General features: G+C 41.1%; 1 protein-coding gene across 7 annotated transcripts in view; it reads right to left on the minus strand.

The window, feature by feature from the left end:
- The window catches only part of Adam28 (a disintegrin and metallopeptidase domain 28), a 50892-nt gene extending 41169 nt beyond the window's left edge, over window positions 1–9723 (minus strand). For 4 of the 7 annotated variants that reach the window (NR_102399.1, NM_001048175.2, NM_010082.2 and 1 more), the window contains exons 1-4: window positions 9473–9676; window positions 3242–3345; window positions 1501–1577; window positions 670–748 (exon numbers count right to left, since the gene is read on the minus strand). Coding sequence is in view for 5 of the 7 variants with exons in the window: in NM_001048175.2 (NP_001041640.1) it covers window positions 670–748; window positions 1501–1577; window positions 3242–3345; window positions 9473–9524 (312 nt within the window). In the remaining 2 variants the exon portion in view is untranslated. Of the gene's footprint in view, window positions 1–669; window positions 749–1500; window positions 1578–3241; window positions 3346–9472 lie in introns of all 7 variants that reach the window. The other 3 variants (XR_001781095.2, XM_017315836.2, XM_006518514.4) reach the window with 2 other exon arrangements.
- Between the last annotated feature and the right edge of the window lie 6089 nt (window positions 9724–15812).

Genomic DNA, 15812 nt, shown 5'->3' on the forward strand with positions numbered 1-15812 from the left:
TTACAGCCAACCAATGGGCAGAAGCTGCTGACCCCTGTGGCTGAATTAGGGAAAAACTGGAAGAAGCTGAGGAGGAGGGCAACCCTATAGGAGGACCAACACTCTCAATTAACCTGGATCCCCGAGATCTCTCAGACACTGGACCACCAACTAGGCAGCATATGCCAGCTGATATGAGGCCCCCAACACATATACAGCAGAGGACGGTCTGGTCTGGGTTCAGTCAAAGATGCACCTAACTCTCAAGAGACTAAAGGCCCCAGGGAGTGGGGAGGTCTGATGGGTTGGGGTGGGTCAGGGTAGGGGGTGGAGCCATCCTGTGGAGACTGACTTGGGGGGTGCAGAGGTATGGGATATGGAACAGTCAGACGGTGGACCAGGAGGGGATAAAATCTGGAGTGTAAAAAAATAAAAGATTAAATAAAATTTATAAAAAAAGAAAATGTATGCTCCTGCCTGCTTCTCATGAAAGCTGGGAATGGTTATTGGTCCTTCATCAATCTTAGTAAAATGTAATATTGTGAAAAATTCATTAAATCATTATTGCTGTTTGGGAAAGCAATACAAAACAAACAAACACCACCAAGGCTGTAAAAGCAGTTTTAGTTATATTTGCCTGGCAAGGACACTGGCACACTCCATTACCAAGGGACCTAGCAGATGTTATACCATGATTTGCGGGCTTGTGGTGACCTTGTTTCCACTGGAATTATAGTATGTTTCCGAGTAGTCAGGCGCAAGGAGCTTGCTGGAGAAAGAGAAGGGAGGAACAGGGTTACACAGTGAACTGCAAAGTCCAGCAAACAAAGAAGACTTCCCAGACTGCCCAGACAAGTTTCCACTCTTCAACTTCTCTTGTGCTCCAGACAAGTCTACACAGGAAAAGGCTGAACAGAGAGATGCCGTGTGTGTGTGTGTGTGTGTGTGTGTGTGTGTGTGTGTGTGTGTGAGAGAGAGAGAGAGAGAGAGAGAGAGAGAGAGAGAGAGAGAGAGATTAGAGAGATTCCAGAGGGCTGTTCACATGAGACCTGGTTGTTATTTCCAGGAGAAACTTGAGAAGAAGCAGAACAGAGGTCAGAGGTGACAGAAGTAAGAATTGCAACCAGTTTGGTGAGAAGGCTCAACATTACCCCTGCCCCAGCCCTTTGCAGGGAACAGTCCTGAGAGGTCCTCTTATCAAGATGCAACAAACAAAATCGAAAGCAAATTACATAGGGGACCCACTCAGTCATTTGGTAAAGTAATGAAATCTGTCCATCGGCACCTCATCGTGTGTTATTTATAAAGTCTCAAAAGCCTAGTAAACTATTATTATTCTGCCTAATGTGTTTCTACCATTGTAAGAGAAAAAAATTCACCGACTCCTTGGGTCCACTAGAAGTAGAGTGAAGACTGTCGGGTCAGTTTTGGGAGCACTGATGCAGATGGCAGCCTCACCAGCCACTTTGCACACTTGGACTTGTAGCTGAGGAGGACAATAACAGAGGGACACACACTCACTTGTTCTTCTTCAGATACAGCACAGCAACCTTTCCATTTACTGTCATTTTGTACCTTAGCTCAGTTTCAAATGTTTCCTGCAAAAATACACAAAAATACACTGGTAATCCAAAGGTGGCTATGTCTACTGATTTAATTAATCCTTAGCAAGTAACGCTTGCTTTTCTCTAGCAGTGGATGGTGAGACCAACTATCTGTCTAGACCACAGGCAACAGATTAATTTGTGACCTAAATAAACAATTTAGCTCTGTGTTTGTGTGCATGCATGTGCATGTGTGTGCATGTGTGTGTGCATATATTTGTTTACTAATGTGCATATGTATGTGCATGTGCATATGTGTGTGTATATGTGTGCTTATGTGTATGCATGTACGTGTGTTTCTGATCATACATGAATGCGTGTCCATGTGTGTATATGATCATGTGTTTTTCTGAGTATATGTGCATGTGTGTCTGTATGTGTGTGAATGATGTGTGTTTGTGCTGGAAATTGATACCAGGGTCTTGCAAATGCTTGCTAAGGATTTTACCACTGAGCCATATTCTAGGCTCCATATCTGATATCTTTATATATAGCCTTGATGTATTTAGCAAGGTTTTATTTAGATCACTGATTATGAAAATAAATATTTATATTTCCAAACATAGATTAGGAGATGTAGTGTGGGGGTAGATGGGTGTAGAGCTATGTCAAAGACATAGAAAGTCTCCTTAACTGGGCCAGCTTAGTGGGTGGCTTAGTGGGTGAAGGCACTTGCCTCGCAACGTGAGCTCCATCCCTATGATTCATGTGGTTGAAATGAGTACCAACCCCTGCCCATCCACATTCACCCTTTACATTAGGTCACCATGCATCAGATTAGTGTAAATCTTCTGTAGCTGTTTAGAGGTAACCTAGGCAAGCAATGTGTCTCCAGTAAAACCAAGCTCATCACATCAAACACTTGCCTCTGCAAAATCACTCAAAAATCAGCATTGTGAAGCTGGAGCAATGGCTCATTCATTAAAAGCACGTGCTGCTCTTTCAGAGGACCCTAGTTGGACCCCTAACACCCAAGAAACAGTGGCTCACAAGTACCTGTAACTCAATCTCCAAGAGTTCTGATGGCCTCCTTTTTCCTTTACACGTATTTACTTGTACATGCACATACATGCACACACTCACACACACACACACACACACACACACACACACACACACACACATGGCACAAATACTTTTTACAGCTACCTACCTGCACATGCATATGCATACTCAGAGACACATGGCACATACAATTAGCTTTACTCTAGTGACCAATTAAAAATTTAAGTTAGTGTTGGCTGACAATGAACTGTTTCCTTACAATGTAAGACTTGTACAGATTTTAATGCTGTCTACATAGAAAAAGCTCTAAATTTCAGATAAAAATGCCAATTCACATTCATTTGCATTTTTTATTTTCTGGTTCAAATTTAAGACAAATTGCATAGTATGTATGGATAGATGGTAGATAGGCAAATAATAGATTAATTTATATATAATTATTTAGAGGCAATATTATTATAAAATATCAAAGTCTGCACTCACTAGCCAATTTAGTTGTGAATGAGTCTACTCCAATCCATTGAGACTCAGTCTCCACAAGTGGATAGCATGACAGTGTAAGAATAACCTATGACCTCACATGTATTCACATGTCAACAGACATACACATAAAAGGCATGTACAAGAGCTAAGACAATCATAGGCATACTAACCTTTGGCTCTGGCTCTTGGGTCTCTCTTTTACGCAATGGATGAAGTCTTATGGGATAAACCACTTCATATTTCTTGGCTTTAGGGAGTTCTTTTATTGCACTTACTGGGGGAGAAAGAAGGAAGAGAAGACGTAGCTGTTCAGTAATGGTAGTCATGCTTACTCCCATGGTTGATGTCCCACAGAGGCCTCCAGTGATTTATGTCAGTGGTTCCAGACACAGGGAGAAGTAGACAACCAGAAACCCACCCCCAAACTTTAATTTCTGACTTTTAATATTTTTTTCAAGAAGATATTTGTAAGTGCATTTCTGATGACAGTATTTCTTGTCAATTCTCCCATTTCTTTTTACTCTTTGGATCTAAGCAGCGACTGCCCAGCAGGAGAATGAAGTAAGGTAAAAGCTAAGCAGAAGCTTGGCAGAATCCAGTTCTCCTGGAAGCTGACCAATCACTCCCATAATAAGACAGAAACACTCCACACCACACTGCTATGAGATTGGAAGCAGCCACCCACCATTTCTGATTGAAGACATGTTCCATGGAATTTTCAATAGTAATATTTGAAACATAGTCCCAGTAAGAAAAAGCTCCAATGTTAGGCTCATAGAGAGGGCTGACATGAGCAACACTGACAAACCTTCATTTTGGACAGAAAAAATTATGAAAATGAGAATAGAGGGTCTGTACAGAGTCATTGACCAGGGAAGGGCTATGTGGTATCTAGAGTCACACAGGGAAGAAAGTGGAAATTAATCTCAAACAACCAATTCAATGAGGAGACTCATGTCTAAGAATTTCCTGGAAATTAGGCTAAAGAGAAATATGGGGCGTTCTAATATTTTTATTAGATTTTAAAGTTTTCTTTTTGTTGTTCACACGGATGCAGCTCCCTGTGGGTACCTGAATGTTCCCACTCTGGCTGCCACAGGGTTCAAGGTCCACTTGGGATGAAGACACAGTGAAACTTAGAGAACTGAGGCAGGATACTGGCAGCAGGGTTTAGGAAAGATTCTTTTTCTTCTCTGTGTTGTGATTTGCAACTTCTCTGAATGTAATCCTAGCTCAATGAAATACTATACTATCTTGATTCGCATAATAGCAGATATAACTGAGGGGGCTCACCAACCATAATTGCCATTAGTCACTTGGAATTATAGCACTTGATAGCCTAGTTTAGTGATGTCCCAGATCATAAAATAGTTATTTGTTTTATTTTATTTCTCTGAGAACTGAAACAATTTTTTTTCTAATTTCTAATGAGGTCCACTTTTAGGTCAGTTTGGAATGGTTTTAATTTATTTGATCACTCAAGAACAGTTTAACTTGGTAGGTTAGACAATGCTTATTAAGCTCTAAGGATGCACTCAGAGTCAAATAGCAATTGAGGTAGTAAAGGAACTCCGTGGCTTAGGGTTCACTCTTAGGAAATGTTTCAGAAATAAAGCTAGAGCTGAAGAGATGGCTCAGCAGTTAAGAGCACTGGTTGCTCTTGCAGAAGACCCAGGTTCTCCTCTCAGCACCCACATGGCAGCTCACATCTGTAAGTAGCTACAGCTCAGAGAATCTGATGCCCTCTTGTGTCTTTTGGCCCCCGGGCATGAAATCTGAGTATAGACATACATAGAGGCAAAATATTCACATACATAAAATTATATATATACATAAAGACATAGTACAGATACTATAATATCTTAATTCAAGCTTTGAAATTTTAACTGCTTAAAAAGTGAGGGCCAATTAGGCTGTGTCTATCATGTATCATGTAGTCTATAGCACACAAATAAACACAAACCACTTTTCTGTCTTCAAAAGGGCCATAGTCATTCAGGTACATTTTCATCAGCTATGACAAATAAGTCACTGTCATACTTCTGTAGCAACTGTACAAAAGTCTTCTTTTTCTCTTCTTTTGTCTTTTTTCTTCTTGTATTTTTGTTCATTTGTTCTTTGTTTCCCCAGGGCCTCAAATTCAAGCTCCTTCTGCTTCCCCAGCGCTTAAAGCATGCAGGAGGAAGCCCAGCACACAAAGTTCTTGAGTTGCTTGCTTTTTTGCAGTCCTGAAGTGATCCTGTGCTCTTTATGTTTATGGAATTTAATATAAATCTTTATTAAATATATATACAATCGATTGTAACGTTGGTAAAGAAAAGTAATAGTATTATTTACAAAAAAAAAGTTTGAAGCTCTAAAATGTGGGATGGTCATTCTCTTCCTGTTAAAATTTCACAATTACTTCATAGCAGTAAGATGCCACAGCTCATGCCAGAAATGAACTAGTGACATGGGCACAATTCCTTGCTGCCTACTTTCATTCACGGACACAGAGCAAACACACCCTAGGGAGCCTGCATGCTACCTGGTGTACTATGGTGAATAATCAGCACAATTAGCCCCATAGACATTGAGTCACAAAGCTACCTCTCACTGATGCAGCCTCAACAAATCTCTTCCTTAAATGCCATTGTAAGGAGGAGTGGGGCTGTAGAGATGCCTCAGTCATTAGATGTACTTCTTGCTCTTCCAGAGGACCCAAAGTTTACTTCCTAGAGCACATCTTAGGTGGTTCAGAGCTGCCTGAATCTGCATCTCTGGGGCACCTGACGCCCTCTTCTGGTCTTCACTGGCAACTGCACTCTATGTGCATGTGCACACAGTCACACCACACACACACACACACACACACACACACACACACACACACAATTAAAAAGTAACAATATTTTTAATGCCATGTTGGAGGAATGGAGAAAGGGCTTGGTGTTACTTTTCCAAAAGACCCAGGTTTGATTCCCAGCACCCACCTGGAGATCTGACAGATCTCTTTAAGATCTGACATCTTCTATCAGCCTCGGCAAGCAGATATAAAACACTCATACACATAAACATATATATTTTTTAGTTTTATTAAAATGCCAAAAATAAAATAAAATAACGCAAGCCCCTCATCTGTGGGGTTCATCCACAACATGTGTGACTCTAACAGGAAACCAGCTGACTTGTCCTTTGAGTCCTAAGTGCTGACAACTTCCACCTGGGCCTTCCTATACATACAGAACAGGCTCACAGTCCCTCTCCTTTTGACAAGAAAAGTGAATACGGAGCTAGGTCATCCTTTCCAAACGCAAGCAGTTGTCTGTGCCGTACCCACAATTTTAGTTCGTCTGAAGTCGAATAGTGCATGAAACCAGAAATCACCAACTGGGTTTTAAATAGTGAGTCAAAACATAGAAGCTACCGAATTTATTCCCAGCTCACTCTTTGGTAGGGCAACCCTTCCAAATAGAAACCAAAACAAACAATATTTCTTCTTTAAAGTCTTTAGCTAATTCTCTTAGCTAAATGAAATAAGTTTCCAGTTCATGCCGAACTCTTACAACACAGTCAGTTCTGTAAAGAAACAGATAGAATTTCTCTTAGAGAGCTCTGGTTCTTCTGAAAGCTTGTAGGGCCCTGGAATTGAGATATTTGAGATGGAGGGATTTCCACACCACAGAAAAGATGGAGTAGACAGATATTGTTTGCCTCACGTGTACTCGCATTTGATGGAGATGCGGTGACCTCCTCCCAGGTGAATAAAATCAAGTTAATTATTTGGAAGCCAGTAGCATAAACAGAGATAACTGGCATCCAGGGATTACACAAATCCAAGATGTAACACAATATGTTTCTTTAATTTATGTTAATGCTTGTTTCCTCTCTCCCACAGAACTCATGTGTTGGGTAAGTTTCTACTGGCAGAACTGGATCAAGAGAAAAACAGTTATTTTGGTTTGAGTTAGAGGTGTGTGAGTGTGGGATTGTGGGTTAGATACTTTTAATCATTCATTAGTTTAAAATAAAGCAAAGCTCATTAATGAGATTGATGTAACTGACCTCAGTAGAGAATTCTGTCCTAACTGGGTCCATTTGGGGTCATTTGTATATAATAGCGGTTAAATTTCCAGTTAAATTTCCTTCAAATCTGTTAAATTGTTTCAGGGTTGTCTTTGCAAAGGAGACATCCAGCCTTTAATGCAAGTTTATGCATTGACATTGACTCTCTGTTCCCTCAGATACTTGTACTACTAAATGTTATTCGGTAAAAATGAGAATGGGGAAGACTAGAACTCATATTCTAATGAAGTTATTAGTTGGCTATATAGATTAAGTTGTGCCTACTGCCTTAACTTTTTCCAGTCACTAGAAGTAACTGCTACTTTTTTTTTTTAAGCCAAAGTGCCTCCCTGGACCTACACCTGAAACAGAATGGAGACTTGCCTTTGTCGATGCATTAATGTTTGTTGCTCTTCCTCTGAACACTTGCTATGTCCTTTTAAATATTTGGTTTTTTTTTTTCTTTCCCTATGATGAAATCACACATCACTTTTCTCAGGGGATGGTGAGACTCATTACAAGCACCAGGCCCTATTTTACATATCCATCATTTATTTAGAAATAATTGAAGCAGGTCCAAGTTATTGGCAGAGGGCACGTGCAAAGGGTTCTGACGATGGGGAGGGAGAAGTACGGAGGGAGAGATAAGAAAACAAAACTTTGTTACTTGCATTTTGGCTGTGAAACCAGTCCCCTTGGAGTCTAGCAAGGGTATTTCAGAGGCAGGGGGATGCCTTGGAAAGCACATCATGGATGAAAAGAGAGGCAGTGAGACATCCAACTCAAGACGAATGCCCCCCTCACGAGAGAGCAATCAGAATGCCGATTATCACATTCTCAGAATGATATCACACTTTTAGGCATGACTCTAAGTCTTTACATCTCTTGCTGCCATGTTCCTGATGCAGAGTTGTGGGGAGTAGGAACAGTTTGTTGCCTGATTTCCTTGGAAAGACAGTGGCATCCATAGGTCCCACCGTTACCCATGGGACTGTGGTACTGGAGCCTCCTGATAAGTTACTTCCTCTCCTTGAACAGAACTTAGACCCCAAGTAGTTCTTCAGCTTCCAATGAGAGTTGGAGTCCCCAAGAGTCCTGGGGATCTTGGTTTTAGAAGATGAGAAGAACGACTTCCTATTTAAATAAAAAAAAATGGTGCTAGAGATAACGGCTCAGTGATTATGAGCAGTGCCTGCTCTTCCAGAGGTCCTGACGTCAATTCCCAGCAACCACATAGTAGCTCAAAACCATCTGTAATGGGATCCGATGCCCCCGTCTGGTGTGTCTGAAGACAGCTACAGTGTAGTCTTACACATAAAATAAATATATATTTTTAAATTCCTAATAAAGGAAATACTTCGTACTCTCTGATTTGTATTAATCTAGAAATATGGAGTCAGGGGGTAATACCTTTAAGGATGTATTACTATCCTAAATATTTAAGGATATTAGGAACAATTTTTACAAGTCTGGAAAACAATGGAGAAGCCTTTTTTGGTAAGAAAGTGTCACGGGGATTAGAAACGAAAACAACCCTTCTGTGCTTTATGGCTTCACAATTGTTCACAGTTTGTTTATTCCTGGGTCCCAGCAAACATTCTATGGTCTAAGAAAACATTTGCCAGCTAGTGTGAAGACTGACGCTCCAAACACAGAACAAGCCAGAGAAATGTGTCAACGGATCCCAGGCATGTGAAACCGAGCTGAAAATTTATGAAATGGAGAGAGCTGCATGTTACGGCATGTTGTTAGGAAGCAGTAGTCACCTCCTCTAAATTCTTAGATGTTCGCTCTAACCAGTGAAACGGGACTGGGTTATCAGCCACATGGGACTGAAACTCCTCTTCACCAATAACATCACAATGCTTTGTGGGTACAGCCCCCTACCAATTAATGATATCTATTCTCTGTAAGCATAAAATCGTGCAGTCCTAAATAATGTAAGTTGCTGAACTTGTCCAAATTATAAGAGCAGTTACTTTCCTCCAGTATTGAGAGTCACAACCATACACATCTGCTGTTTTATTGAATTAAAAATCAATGAAATTAGTTCTGATAGATTTTGCTTTTGAACTCAATGATCATATTCATGGTTTAAATATACGAGAGCTTTCCTTTCTCTTTTTAAAGATATCAGAGCTGACATGTAAATGTTTCAAGAAAACCTCTAATTTTCTCCTTCACATCCATCACAGTTCCCAGATTGCAGATTAAAACCAATCCAAATGGTTAGAAAAGCTAGTTAAAGGAGGGCAAGGAACCCAGATAGCCAACATATTATATACCGTAAGACCAAGAGCAGACAGCATGCAGTCCTATGACATCCCAAACAGAACCCAAAAGGGGTTAACACTTACCTGGAACTGGAGAAAGAAGGAAAGAGACTACCAGAAGACTCCATTGCTGCATTCTGCGATCCCAGGAGCAGTGGCTGCCTCCAGTCACACCTGTGAGGTTGCTTCTGCTCCAACCTCCTCTTAAGGGAGACAGAAAGAAACTCCCTGCTTCATTGTGTACGCTTCAGCAAGTGTTTACCGAAGGTGTTGCACAACTGGGGAGCTGTGGTTCTGCCGCAATGGCATGGCAGGCGGAAGTCCTGGCTGCCTCTTGGCTGCCTCTAAAATTTCCTCTATTAGGAGCTATTGTTTCCTTCCCTTTCTTCTCTGTGTTACCCATTCAAACTTAAAATAGCAAGTTTTCAATGAACTATTATAGCTCAAGAGGTCACAAGGCGGCAACTGCCTTGATATATCTTGATATATGCCAGGCAGTATATCATATATATAATAATATGGAATACAATTTTTGGAATATGTGTGTGCTATATAGTATACACACATGCATTATTATGTATACATGTGATATGTGTATATATATTTAAACATATAAATTTGTCATTTTCAGCTAAACCAATAAAAGTTGTGAGTAATACTATTCTACATATATACATTTGTTTTATAGGGTGATTTCTAATTAAATCTAATATATGTGAAATTCTTATTTCCAATCACCTCGCACTGTATTCTCACACAATGATGTTCACAAGAAGCTTAGGTTATCCTGAATTAAGATATTTCTAAAGACAGAATTTTACAAATTCTAGGCTAGCCTCCAACATGCTGTGCAACTTACAGTGAACTTGAACTCTTGATTCACCTGCCTCTAATCCCTGACCTCTGGGATTTGTAGGGTTTACCTTCCCACTCAATTTTTATGCAGTGCTGCAGATAAAAATATAGAGTTTGATGCATGCCTGGCAAGCATTTTGCCAACTGAGCTACATGCCTTCCCCTGAAATAATAATTTTCAATAACACAAGTACAAGGCTCTGCACATCCCCAAGCTGTTTGTATCCTAACTGAAGGCTTGGATAAGATGAGAGAAGATGACTTAGGGATGGAAGAGGGGCATCTCTGAGTCTGTTGTTGCCATTATGAGGCTAAAGTGGATATGTGCAGAAATCATACTCTGTGATCAAAAGATTGTATTTAGTTGTTTATTAAAATTTAGGTGCCCCCCTAAACTAGTATTCTTATTATATTAGTCCTACTGACACGTTCGTGTTTCAAATACCATTTTATTTCCACTTTGTATGTGAAAAAAATGGAGTTTAAAAACACTAAGACTCCAGAAGATTAAGACTCTTCTCCATTGTGTAGATTAAGAGGCTTAGGCTGGGTGCTCACATTACTCATGTAGAAAATAGAAGGGGTGGAATTTGAACTCCATGCTTTAAAGTCCTATTGAATGGGCTGTCTTGAACTATTATTTTATACATAAATAAGTATTACTTTAGTAGATTTCAACATCCCTGGTTGGGATCAATACCCATTATCTGTTGTGAACTGGGCAATGTCTTCTTTACTAAATATTTCAAGATTTTCAATCTACCTATAACACCAGCACTTGAGAGCCTAAGGCAGGAGGATTGCTACAAGTGTGAAACCAATTTGGGATCCATAATGAGTTCTTGGCCAGCCTGAACTAAAGAATGCTGTTGCAAATGAGGAGGAGGGAGGAAGAAGAGGAGGAGGAGGATAAGGAAGAGGATAAGGAAGAGAAAGAAGAGGGAAGAGGAGGAGAAAGAGAAACAAAAATTTTAAACATTTTTTAAAAATTTTCTCCCGCAATAATAATCCGGGAACCATAACTCTTCCATAAGCATGTGACTTGGAACCCAGTCACCAACTGTTTTGAACAAGAATATGTGGTCATCTGTAAGTATGAGTTATTGGGTGTCTTTACTCTATGCTCAGTGCACAGGCCTCTGATATAAGATCACAACCATGTCCTGAATGGTGCCATCATCCACAGAAGTAACATTCCCCAGTAATTCTCTGACAGAGGAAAACTATCTTTACTCAGAACAGTGATTAAGTGTTACACAGTCGGCCAGGCATGGTGGCTCACGCCTTTAATCCCAGCACTTGAGAGGCAGAGGCAGGCGAATTTCTGAGTTCGAGGCCAACCTGGTCTACAAAGTGAGTTCCAGGACAGCCAGAGCTATACAGAGAAACCTTGTCTCGAAAAACAAAACAAAACAAAACAAAACAACAACAAAGTGTTACACAGACGCCGTGGAAGATGCTGTCAGAGCAGAGTTCCAGAACAATTTGAATGAACTTAGAATTTAATAAAAACCCAATGATGAATAGAAGTGAGGGGAAAGAATAATGACAGAAATTGTCAAAGTGGATCTTTGGGATAGCTAAGAATTGCCAGAACCCTACATGATGCTGCAAATGCATGGTCTTCCTCGCACTCTCTAGAAGCCAGAAGGTTACAGAATAGATGCCCCAGCAAGAGGAGACTGAGCACAGGGCTCTTGAATGGGAATACTCATACAGAGGTACAATTCCTCCAGTGTGTACCTTCCTCCTTGCTGTAGCTCTTTTCATGTCTCACTGAGTGACTTTGTCTTAGATCTCGTATAGATATCAGTGAGTTCTGATGTTGCACAATAAGCAGCAACCAGCAGTTGATTCAAAACTGCTTTATGGGGAGCAATCGCCGTATACATTGGACATTTGTTTGTAAAGTGAAGTGACTACATTGTTCCCTATAAACTCTGGCTTCACTGAGCTAAAGATCATCTGAAGAAAGATCCCCTACACGATAATCACTTTTCAAGATTCATATTACAAACAGTGGGGATGAAACTGGATCTGAATTTGGCAGAACCTTCCCCTAATGAATTAAGATTTCAAGGAGCCAATCAGTGGGTGAGTAGGTGGGACTTCCAGGTCAGAGAGAGAAAGAGGGGAAGTGGGAGAAAAGGACAGGGACTTTTGGATAGGAGGATGATGGAGGACAAAATGTAGGCAGAGAGGCCTCCAGTTCGGGTATTAGATCCTGATGAAGGATTTGTAACTTAGAATAGCTTACAAATTAGGATGCTAGTTGCTGCACCCAGTGATTGTGTTACCTGCTGATTCTAAACTTTATATGGTGTTTTCCTTTATGTGGTTGGTGACTCAACTGGGTTCCAGAAAGGTACTGCAGCAAAACATGGGTTTGCAAGAAGTCCACCCAAACTAGTCATGGGAATTTGGCAGCATGGGGCTGGCATGGCAACAACCTGCCATGGGAACTTAGAGAGCCAAGTGGAGAGATTTCAGTGTTCTGGGTCAGAGAATCTTCCAGTCTGAGAACAGGCTGGCCTGTCTGCCAGTGCCTTGCCAGTGGTAGCATGGAATTCTTATTTAATATTTCCTGCTACACCTGGATGCAAAACTCATCAATGTTTTAAATCTAAGATGCAACTGTGAAGCTCTTTCTTGCACACTGTGATTTGTGGAAGGGATGCTGGGAAAACCACCTCCTTTAATACACGTCTAAATACAATTTTGAGTACAATTTTGTAATTTCACCAATTATTTCTTAATTTTAACATTTATTTATCTATTTATTTATTTATTTATTTATTTATTTATTTATTTATTTATATGTGTGTATATATGCAAGGTGTGTACAGTGCCAACAGAGGCCAGAATGGGCATGAGATGCCCCTGAAGTTGAGTTAAAGGAGGTTGTGCATTTCCAGGTATAGGTGTTGGGACCTAAAATCATGTCCTCTTGCAAGAGCAATGATCAGCACTTAGATGCTGAGCTAGCTCTCCAGTCCCATGCCATAGTGCTTAGGAAAGCTTAATGATACTGCAAACCTCAGTGATACATGAAGAAACCAAGGCCCACTGGCACTGTGAGAGTTTGAGGCACTTACCAGCAGATCTGTCCAGCTGTCAACACCCTCACTGAGGAGACACCGTTCACTAGGAGGTCATTGTAAAACTGTCCTTCAGGGATGCTGGCTGGGATGTTCTTGCTAGAGAGAACACTCTGCTAACACCAAGCAGCAGGGAGAAATTGAGGCTGTGGATTCATTCTGTCACATGCCTAGCCTAAGAAGCTGCATTGCAGGCATGGGACAGATATCTGCAGTAGGAAACAATGTCCCTTTACCCCCCCCCCCCCACACACACACACACTTTCCATTTTTTTGGTGCCCATCTCAAAGAATAAGCTGCTGGAGAAAGATCCAGAGAAGTAGGTAAAGGGATATAAAAGGTCTGCATTGTTGACTTTTCCAGCTGCAGTGATAAAATCCCCAACAGAAACAACCTAAGTGTGGAACATTTACTGTGATTCATAGTTGAGCGTCCAGTTCATCCTAGTGGGAAAGGTGTAATAACTGCAGTTCCCGAGGTAATGAGTGATGGTGGTGTGGTTTGTTCATACGTGGTAGAGTGAGCCCAGGCTGGAAGTGAGACAGGGCTATACCTCTCTACTGTCTACTTTGGAACCCTAAGTTCTAAAGTTCCCCTAAACTTCCAAGGCAAAGGTACAAACTTGTGACCTTGTAATCAATCACATGAGCCTGTAGAGAGTCTCATATTCAAACCTACAGTTAGATATATTGTATTTGTGGTAGTGCCAAAAATATGGAGTGAGAAGACTGACCCAGTTCAGGTTGACCTCTCCAGACTTATAGATTAGCTTTGGTTAAATAAATATATTGCTGTGCTGTGTTCTCTGTATGCTTACCTTATTAAAGAGCTTAAAGATACTTTTCAAAATTCATTACTTCAGATGAATGAAAGACCTTGCCTTGTCCTCTGACCAACTGCTTCATGTCCTGAACCAGAAGAACTGATCCCCTATTGTGGGAAGCCGCAAACGCCATTACAAGATGGCGCTGGCTACCACTGGCCACCACCCATGATTATGGGTAAACAACCAATGTGCGCATGTGTGCATAAGAGTTTTTTTGCCGAGTCACTGCCTGGCCTGACGCATATTAATGAGGTACTGGTAGCATAACCAATCAGGTATGGACACATCACTCCTAGGCCTATATAAGCAGCACCATTTCTGGGCTTAGGGTCTTTCGCCTATGCAGTCAATGCTCTCCCAATAAACGTGTGCAGAAGGATCCTATTGTGGCATCATTCTTGCTGGCGAGTCGGGCGCTCACACTCTATCTTTCCACTAAGGTGGATGACAGGTGAAGAGTTGCACAGTGCAGGAAAACACATCACCATCTATGTGTCCCACGTATTCTGTTGATGAGGAGGAGATTAAGGAGCTAGTTGAGCACATGATATCCTAGAGGTGGGCAGATGAGAATGACACAGTAAATGTCCCATATTCTCACCTTCTAGGGAAGAGGTCACCATATGTCATGCCGAGCCACCTGGCCTACTTGAAAATGCTGAGCAACCAGGGCTGTGGGAAGAAGACTTTTGGCATCAGAGAGGGAGGTGAAGCCCAGTTCCTGTGATTGACTCACCTGAGTGGTTCTGTAGATGACACTGAACTGACTCCCATCACTCCTGAATGCGCAGGAACTGAGAAGGAGGCCTCTTTGACCAGAGAGCCACATCTGTGGGAACAGAGTGGGGGGAATGCCATCTTATGCTTCCAGATCCAAAAGCACCAGGAAACTCATAAAACTGACTCAATTGTGTCTTTCTCCCACACCGGAGTGAAGGGAGAAGGCACACATGTATCACAGCTCTGTGAATGGGCAACATCTGCCCTCCCTCTAGGTAGCAATGTTCTGCCAGGATGTAAGTGGTATGTCAGCTTGATCACACACAGAGCATTTTTGCCGATCAGCTATCACAATTTAACCAACAGAATATATAATGAGAGACATCATATCCTACTACAGGGGAACAAACGGAACATGGCATAAATACTTAGCCTTCAAATCCAGGGCTTGAAGGCTTGTTGGCAGGTCATAAATTAGACTCTAAGCAAGAAAGTATCACCTTGTGCAAATACAGGTAACTGAGCTGGTAAGAAAGACTCACAGCTTTCTTTCTTTTTTTTGTTTAATGTATTTACTAAGCTGAAAATCAAATAGTTTCAACTTACCACAGGTGGAGCCTATATTTGAACAAGAAACTGTAAGGCTCTGAATTGTTTTTGTTAATAAAAGGCTCACAGCCCTTTCTCTGCATTTCTTTTGAGACTCAGGAGTTTGTGATGTGTGGCCTTTTGGCTCTACTTTTTTTTTTTTTCCAGTTATCCTTCTGTTAGTCATAAAGTCAGCATGGAAACATTTGCTCCATGGGTACCACATCCTATTCTTAGCTGTTTATGTGTTGTGTGTGTCTAGGCAGGTACAGAGCTGTTAGTAAAGCTGGGAGAATTCAAATAGAAAGGAGTGTCACCCTTCTACCTAGAGTTATT

Source organism: Mus musculus, chromosome 14 (assembly GCF_000001635.26).
Source record: "Mus musculus strain C57BL/6J chromosome 14, GRCm38.p6 C57BL/6J".
NCBI classification, from domain to species: domain Eukaryota; kingdom Metazoa; phylum Chordata; class Mammalia; order Rodentia; family Muridae; genus Mus; species Mus musculus.